At 49.8% G+C, this 8,980-nt stretch overlaps 1 protein-coding gene across 1 annotated transcript; it reads right to left on the bottom strand.

The window, feature by feature from the left end:
- Window positions 1-3,419: 3,419 nt before the first annotated feature.
- YIPF3 (Yip1 domain family member 3) lies at window positions 3,420-8,803 on the bottom strand. Its single transcript, XM_086745371.1, has 9 exons — window positions 8,656-8,803; window positions 8,368-8,568; window positions 8,187-8,293; window positions 7,492-7,537; window positions 7,016-7,108; window positions 6,420-6,551; window positions 5,776-5,889; window positions 5,185-5,308; window positions 3,420-3,918 (listed from the first exon to the last, which is right to left on the bottom strand). The coding sequence occupies exons 1-9, from the start codon at window positions 8,740-8,742 to the stop codon at window positions 3,797-3,799; spliced, it is 1,026 nt and encodes a 341-aa protein (XP_086601497.1). The 5' UTR covers window positions 8,743-8,803; the 3' UTR covers window positions 3,420-3,796.
- Between the last annotated feature and the right edge of the window lie 177 nt (window positions 8,804-8,980).

Genomic DNA, 8,980 nt, shown 5'->3' with positions numbered 1-8,980 from the left:
CCATGCTGTTTGAGTAATCCATTGCTGTTCTCTGGAGCTATCTACACACCTTCCTCTGTTTTCCTGTTGCACACGGGTGGTGGGCTTGATACTGCACCTGCAAGCTGCACTGAGAACAGACCACTGGCATCTCATCTGCGCTGGGACGTGAGCAGCAGCTGCAAGCATCGAGCTGTGCAATACTGGTACAGGTAATGGCTTTCAAAAAAGGAGTGACCAGTCTTGAAGGGCACATTAAATGGTCCAGGTGAGAACAAGATCCTATGTATTGCAGGGATGTGAGCGGCAGAGGCTGGATTCAAGAGTGGTGGGCAGGGGGTGACCAAGGAAATATAGGTCGACTGGAAGACTGCACTCAGTCTCACCTCGTAGTTACCTCCAGACACTAATTAACCCATGCCTCGTTAAACAGGTTATTATTAGAGAGCGCTTGGAGGAGAGCCCCTGGGACATGTCCCACTTCAACTGACAGGAGCAGCCCTGAAGCATTGATGAAGATGCCCTAGTGCTGGCATCTTCACTGCCTGTTGTCAGGAACATGAGTACATTGAGGGGACAAGTGTCCTACCTTGCTTTATGTTCAAATACATTGGGAAAAGTGGTGCAGGAGGTAATGGTTCTAAGCTTTGGCTCACAAAACCTAATTAAGGGCTAAGCAGAGGGGAATTTGGCAGTGGTGTTTCGTGAAGGACTAGATATTGCTTCCTTGCCACGTGCAGTTACGCAGCAGGTATGGGGAAGGTAGTTTATTATTTACCTACTGGGAGCAAAGAGAATGAGAGTTGACTCTCTAGACCGATGCTATTAAGACCTAACACATAAACGGAGAAAAACAGTGGATGAGAAACAGGTAGAGTGAGACTAGATGCAGGAAGGAAAACAAGTTGGAGAAGAAACAGCCTGCCTGTACCCCAAAACACAACTAAAGTGACAATAAGTGCAACAAGGACGGACTGTAAAAAGCATTGGACTCCCAGGTGCTGCATAGGAGAGGAGGAGGTCGTAGCATCCTTTAATATACATTTTACTCTCCTGTTTTGATTCTGACAGCTTTCTATGTGTATTTCAGCCGTAATAAAATGGGGCTTACATAGTTCTCATAGAGCTACCCTTGCTCAAAAGGGGAAGGTGATGGGCAGGGCTGGGGGGGGATTATTTTAGATTTGCCGCAGGAGCCATAGCAGGAAACAAAGGCAGAGATAGTCTGGCATGATAGGTCTGTAAAGCTTGTCCTGATAACTAGAGGACTTGAGTAAGCACTGCGAGGTGCCCTCCCACAAGGACTTTACTAAGGCTGCGTGCTCAGCATGCTCCCTGGAACTGCAGCACAGATGCATTTCCCTGCAAAAGTGCCTCCCTCTCTGTCAGCAAAAGGAGATGGTGAAGCTCTCAGCCGAGTGCTGAATTTCTGGCAGCACAGAACAATTCAGCTTCCAGCTGCTGCTGCACAGAATTAATCAGGGCTGAAGAACTGGAGCAGAGCAAGCCCCACAGCTTCCAGCAGGGAGGTTGGTTGTCACCCTGGTCATTTGTCCCCAGCTGACATGACACACACAAGCTGTGCAGGGGAAGCATGAAGTTTGCTTACTGCTCTCTCCTGTGCTTTGCATGAAAACACAGGGCACAGCTTCATCCCTCTGATTTAGCTGAGGGACTAAGTGTGGGACGCAGCTCTTCTCCACCAGCGTCCATCAGCAGTGATAAGAGTTTGGCACAGAATAATTTTTCTTCTTGGCTGGACTTAGTCTAGTGACAATTGTCTCTTTCTCCTTTCCTTCCCCCCTGCCTGTGCTTGGAGAGTTTTGCACCAAGAGAAACAGCCCCATTCTAGGCTGCCAGGGCAAGAAGCACAAATAAGAAACCAACCTCCCATGGAGTCATGCAGCATTACAAACTAACACTTCCATTTTGTCAAGTTTGAAAGTAACAGAAATTCTAGGAGCTTAAAGTGGTTCCATTGGTCCAAACAAATGTGGAGACCACTAGCCCAAGTAATTAATTTGATTCCCTCAAATAACTTGCTCTGGGTGGTGTTCTTCAGCCAAAATAAGCTTCCCAAAGTGGAAGGGGGGCAGAAGACAGCAAGTGAACATGTCTATTATATATGCATTTGTTAGCAGACAAGCTTCTTGCTCTTGAAAGGGGAAGAAATTATGAACTCTGGAATAAGCAAACAGTGGAAAGTAGGTCTGTGACTGAAAATGCTCAAGTCCTTTCCAGTGATTTTTTGTTTTAACTGAAGCAGATGTCCAGCCTGATGACAGTAGCTGGCACTATCTTTTTTGTGGCACCTTGGCATTAGTCTGAATGCCACTACAGCTGCATCCTTTCCCACTAATACAAGCAAGGGGCCAAAGAGTACAGTTCCAACACGCTGTCTGCCTTGGGCACAACTAACTTGTGGGTACACCAAGACAGGGAAACTTTTTTTTTTTCCAGCCTGAGCATAAGGGTGAACTTCTCTAAGTAGAGGCTCCTCTCCCCCAGTCATCCAGGGCTACAGGGAGAAGAGAGAGGAGGTGAAAGCCAGATAGCAGCTAACAGCTTTCCACTCTTGGACCAGTAAAAGTTAGAACAGTGAGGGAAGGCTACATCTGAATGATGCAATTTTGAGTTTCTGCAGTGCAAGTAAGCCTAGGCTGGGCTGCTTTGCTTCCCCATCCTTACTGGAGCTTTCCTGCATCAGTCTGCCGGAGATAAATGTCCCAACTCTATTACCACTGCACACTTCCACATTTTTCTCCTTGTTTAATTAAAATGCTGGAGAACAGTTTGCCAGAGGCTCTCAAGGCTCCACGAGTCCTTTCAGAGACAATGCCTAGACTCAGCTTGAAAAGCCAGACAGTACACAGAAGACTGTGTGTCTGGGGGAGCAGGGTACTGCTCCGGTTCAGAGCAGTAGGGTGACAGTCACCATGGCTGGAAGACATGAAAAGCTGCATGAGGGAGAGCTGAGGTGAACTGGCCTCTTCAACAGAAAAAGCCACAGAAGACCATGCACAAACAAGCTGCCCCTGCAGTCAGAACTGCTGTCCCACAAAGCGACACGGGCAGAGGGTGATAAGAACACTAGGTGCTGTAGACACACATGGACAGATATGTTTCTAACACAGGAGAAGGGATGGTGAAATGAGATGGAAGCTTGGACCAAGTGAAAAGAGCACGATCAATCTGGAACATGACAAGGTAGAGAATATGGTTAAACACCGTTCTGTTCCTGAACAGAGAAACTAAAGTTCCTGTTCCTTTTGGGCTACGGAAATGGTGCCCAAGACAGGCCATGTATCACAGAACATTTGAAGAAGGACAGCAGAAAATTGCAAAGAATCCTGCTTTGGGTCTAGGACAACACAGATAAAAGCATAGGGACCCAGCACCACTCTCCCATTACACAAGTAGGCTCAAATACAAGACATAACTCAGCACCAACATCAATTTAATTCTTCCCTCTTCAGCACAGGAACAGGGCAGATAGTCCTGGGGTTACATCAGCAAGCAGAAAGAGGGGTAAGGGTCAAACTGCGCTGGGAAATCCCAGCTACACATGCAGCCAACAGAACCACCCTGCTCAAACAGCCCAGACCTGGGTGGGTTTGAAAACTCAGAAACATAGTTCTTCTGAGTCACTAAGGTGCAGTCCACTCAGCTGCCCAAAACTGCAACCCAAAGGACAGGTCCAGGAAAACAAAACCAAGTCTTCTTCCTGCTGTTCTGTCCAGTTCCTAAGAGGCAGCAGGTTATTACGGCCCTATGCAGCCTCAAAAGTAGTGAAGGAAGCAAGTCCAAGTCTGTGAAACTACAGGGTCAATGCAACAGCTTTGGCTGTTGTGTTCAGTACAGCACTGGAAACAACAGAAATGTCTCTGGCAACTCTCTGAAAGGGCGGCATGTTGGGTCCTTCCAATGTGTCCAGGATACCTGCAGGGAACAGAAAAAAAGGGGAGAGTGGCAAGAGTTAGTTCAGATGCAAATGGCATGTTTGTTCTTGCTTTTCTTTCTGGCCAGGTACTGGCTGATGGTGGCAGAGCCCAAGACATGTGAAGGACTTGGAGGCGATGGGAGGAGACATCTAGCCCTAAAAAATGAACAGCAGTAAACACCTCCATCCAGAGACCACAGGGTACAGATCAGAGCTTGTCCTCGGGGCAGTGAAACTCCATGTTCCCAAGGGGAACAAAGGTCCTTTCACTTTAAGGGTACCAGATCCAGTCGCCTGCCATTTGACCCAAATGCTGACATTGCCAGGGATACTGCTTCGCTGAGGCAGCTTGATAAAATCCTCCCCTCACCTCGTCCCAGCACGAACTCTGCTCTTAGTCATCCTGAGATACAGGGAGCTGCAGCTGGGGGTGCAATGTGAAATTTTTGTCAGTGCAATGTGAACATAGCCCCTGCTTGGCAGGAAACATGCGTACAGATGCAAGTGTCTTCCAGTTCCTGTCAATGACCTTCTTAAGAATCAGTCTTGGGAGATTCTTGAAGGATAAAATACACTTCAAACAATTTTCTATTTCATCTGCTGAAAAGTTGCAGATCAGGGCTCAGAATTTTTATCATAAGAATGGATCCAGGAAAGAATAGTATTTTCATCTAAAAGGTCTTGTAATGCTGTGCTGTAACCCCAAATTATGCAGGTTTAGTTGTAATACCATGAATCTGGCTGTCTAAACTCAGAAAGAAATTTAAAAAAAAGGGGGCAGGGACATGAATATATAGCCTGGTAAATGGCACCGACTGTAGAAGATTGCTTCTGCTATCAGTGTTGTACAACACAATAAAAAAAGGTGTTACACAAAGAAGGAAAAAGACTTATGACTCATTTCCTGATAAGAGAAAAGCAACCTGACTTCAGCAACATTCAGGAAGGGACTGGACATCTGCATGCAAGAACAATTATTGCTGTAACACTTCACTTGTGGGGAAAGAATAAGTGTCGTGCCTCAACTGAGGTCTTCAGTACTGTAAGTACTAAAACTCAGTGCACAGAGAGTACCCCACATCTACCTGCTGCCCTGCTTCGACAGCTTCCTCTGACAAAGCTAGTGCTGGTCACTCTTGGCTTGCAAACTGGCACAGATGCCCTCAGGTCAGATCCAAACTGTCCATCCTTTCTCAGAGAAAACAAAAAGCAGCTCCTCTTCCCCCAGATCTAACAGGGTATGTCTTCATATCTCACTTGCTTACCTTCTACCACCTTGTGATAAGCAAAGTGCAGATAGAGGAGGAAAAGCATGTGCAGAGCAGCAAGGGTCCCACACAGGATGAGGCGCTGGGTATGCCCCACGGTACGTGACACCAACACAGCAACCTAGGAGAGAGGTGGAGATTAGAGACAAGGTAGCTGCTACCCGAGCTCTGGCACTGCAGTCAGGAGCACACAGGATAGGCCAAGTAGCAAGGGCCAGTGGAAACACCACTCAAAGCCTTTTTTGCAGTTTGCATCACCAAATTCAGAGTAATCTGACTTTGTTTCATGCAGGTGAACCTTGCCCAGTATTGTCAAGAGTTCAGGATGCTCAGGCATGGCTCTCCACAGCAGCAGGGGCTGTAAGGGAGCAAACCTCCTGCAGCTGTTAGAACATGTGACAATATTAAGCCAAGTGTCACCTCCATATACCAGTGGCCAAATGACCCAGGAGCATTGGGCTACTCTTCACAGCAGCCTGACTGGCTGTGAAATGAACTGTCTGGCTCAAGGAAAAGAAAGCACACAACACTTCCTTCCCTTTTTTTCTGTGCCCAGAAGAGGAAGGCCCCAGGCTGCCTGTCCCTTACCATTCGTAGTGTAGAGAGTCCACCAACACCCAACCAGAAGATATAGAAGAGGGAGTGGAAGTGGATATTATATGTGACAAAGAGAGTGATGCAGTGTCCAAAAAGACCGTAGCCCTGACAAAACAAAAATGTCCAAGTTACAAGCGTCAGTCCCACACAAAGGGCTGTTGATCAAGAGCATGAGTGGCCTATTCCTGCAATGCTTCACCAAGGCAAAGCTTCACAAACCACTCATTCAATGCCAGAGTCAGCAGCACAACAATTTTAACAGCAGCTCACACTCAGATAATCTGTCTGAAGGATTTTCACAGAGATGTCAGAGATTGCAACAACTTGGGAAAAAGAGGAAAAAGCCTCTGATTGCAGAGAGACTGAAATTTCCTGGGTTTTTTTATGTCCAGGCTCTCAGATCAGGAAGTGCAAAGCAGGAGACCTGCACAAAGGCACTGCCTCTTTGTGCTGTCACTGTGACCTGGGGCAGGTCAGAAGAGCATCCTGGAATTCCAGATTGTCCCAGTGCAGTTACCTAGGACCACCGATTTACACGGACTTTTCCCATTCTCTGGGAAGAGCTCACAGGCCACCCTTGTGCTGGAACAGCATGCAGCCAGCCCACACCTTGGGGCATCCCCATCTGTACATACCAAGAGTGAGAGCATCTGCACCATCGTGATTTGGGCATTGCACAGATATGCCAGGAAATAGATGAAAGAGGAGACGCCCAACCAGTAACCAAAGCAGGTGCCAATGGCTGTGCCCATCAGTGTGCCTTCCCTCTGTGGAGACAGCGTCAGGATGAGGAGGACTCAAAGAAGTGAGGAGGAGCATCTGGACAACGTTTAGTTTTAGGTATTCCTGTGGCGGGGGGGCAGGGAGTTGGACTTGATGATCCTTATGGGTCCCTTCCAATTGAAGATGCATTCTGTTCTCTGAGTGACCTGCTAGCACCCAAATTCCACCACAGAGAGTTCCCAGAGCCTTTCCAGGCATTACAAAATAGCTGACTAGTAGCACCCAGGGTGCCACATGACTGACACCCCAGCTCTCCCAGCAGCAGAGCACCAAGATTTTCTGATGCATCCTTCCTCCCATCCCCAAACCAACAGGTTCTTCCTCAAATCAATCTGCTTTTCATCAATATGCTATTTAGTCATGGAAGCGTCTTCCTCTCCCTTTCTGGTATTATTACAGCAATCCAGAGCCCAGTCAAACCCAAACTTATCACTGAAATTCGACATACAATGATGGTGTCCGAGGTCTTCATCCCATGCAAAAGGATGGCCACCAGTGTGAAAACCAGCATGAGGGGTCCGTACAGCTCGCCTGCAATCTTCTACAGGAGAAGACAGATCAGGGAAGGTTTGGTTAGTGCTCCTGAATACCAGGCTCTCCACCCTAAGTGATGTGAGAAGCACCTTGGATGAAGTTTATCACCCAAGAAGTAACAGCAAGGTCATTGCTGACAGGAGCCAGGCAGAATAGGTTGTGCGATGAGGAGTCTACGATATGTAAAATCTAGAGGTCTAGAACTGTACCACCACTAAAGGTAGCACACTGGGGTCTGGAACAACCAAAGGAAAGGGTTTACCAGCATTTTCAGGGAGACAAAAACTAACAAACTCAGGTCCTTAATAACATGGACTACTTTACTTTTACAAGGTGCCTGTGGGATGTTCACTTGGGCTATGGAGTCTGATTCAGCAAAAGGGAACTCACCTGTGGGAAATTAATCATCTTCACAGGAATCATGGACTCCAGCAGTCTGCATCACAGCAAAACAAGGAATGACATCAGGAGCAAGGAGGACAACAGGATGGTTAACAAAATGCTTCAAAATTAAAAGATCCCATACAGCCATTACCAGTGTTTTCTGCTGTGGTTATAGGCCTTGGGGAACAGACATTCCTTCTAAAGGAAGGTAAGGTAACTAAAGGAGAAAAACCTTACCATCAGTGGGTTAACTTTGCTGGGGGGGATTAAAAAAAAATGTTTAGGGATCCACTCAGAGATGAGATCATTGGCAGAACAACAGGAAGGAAAAGCACCTTTCTTCATCCAGCCTCACAAAACTTTGCCTTTTTGGACACAGCTATGTCACAAACCCAACAGAAGCCACATAATGCAGCTGAGCAGTAAAAGGCTGAAGATGCTCCAAAGCCCCGTTTTGTTGTTTTTTTTTTTTTCCTGAGGAGGCTTGCGGGGTGACTGGGCTGCCAGCCCAGCTGGCAGACCTCACTAAGGACACTGGAACAAAGCGCAGTGTGTTTCCCCGTATCTGAGCCTTGCTGCCAGCCTACCTCAGCTTGCTTGCTTTGGGGGTTCAGCCAGGCTCTCGCCTGCAAGAAGCCGCCACGCTAACCCGCCACCCCGCCCCGGTGGAGACGGCCCAGGCCGGGCCCTGCCCTGCCCACCTGGCGCGCACTTGGACAGGCTCCACGTCGAAGTAGGGCCGGAGGATGTCGATGTTGGCGTAGAGGCTGAAGGCCCTGGAAGCTTGCCTCTTCCCCACCTGCCACATCTGCGGAGAGAAGGGAGCTGGCAGCAGCCGGGCGGGGATCCCCGGGGCTGGGGGCGGCAGGGGGCCGCGCTCACCTGGTCAGCAACCTGCCGGCCCAGCTGCCCCCGCAGCCCTTTCATGCCCAGGAACTCCCCGTCCTCCTCCTCGGCGGCCCCTGCCTCGCCCTCCTCCTCCTCCTCCTCCTTCATGCGCTGGTGCATCTCCCCCATGTCTTCGAAGCTGGAGCCCGACGTGTCGTCCATGTTCTCCATATCGATGACGGCGGAGCCGCCACCCTGCGCCGGGACAGACAGCGACAGCGTCAGCGCCCGCTCCGCTCGGCCCCACCGCTGCTGCCGCCGCCATCCCCGGCCCGGCCCCACCTGCATGTTGTCCTCGAAGCCGCCCCAGTCAGCGGCGCCACCGCTCCTGCCGCCGCCCGCAGCCGCCGCTGCCCCCGGTGCGGACATGGTACCCGGCCCGGGCCCCGCCGCGCTGGCTGCTGCCGCTCGCCAGCGGCGGAGCTCCCGGATGTGACATTGGAGGTAGTGGAGCCTTCACACTCTCGCGAGGGTGGGTGGGCGCCGCCGCCATCTTGTGTGTGGCACAGGGCGGAGAAGTGGGGCGGCGGGCTAGGGGAACGACCTGACAGCGGGGGGGGGGTGGCGGGGGGGGTGTGGGCAGGGCGGGCGAGGGGGATGCACTGTC

Source organism: Chlamydotis macqueenii, chromosome 3 (genome assembly GCF_036417535.1).
Source record: "Chlamydotis macqueenii isolate bChlMac1 chromosome 3, bChlMac1.mat, whole genome shotgun sequence".
Classification (NCBI taxonomy): domain Eukaryota; kingdom Metazoa; phylum Chordata; class Aves; order Otidiformes; family Otididae; genus Chlamydotis; species Chlamydotis macqueenii.
The sequence above is the reverse complement of the archived record's forward strand: the minus strand, read 5'-3'. Positions and strand labels throughout refer to the sequence as shown.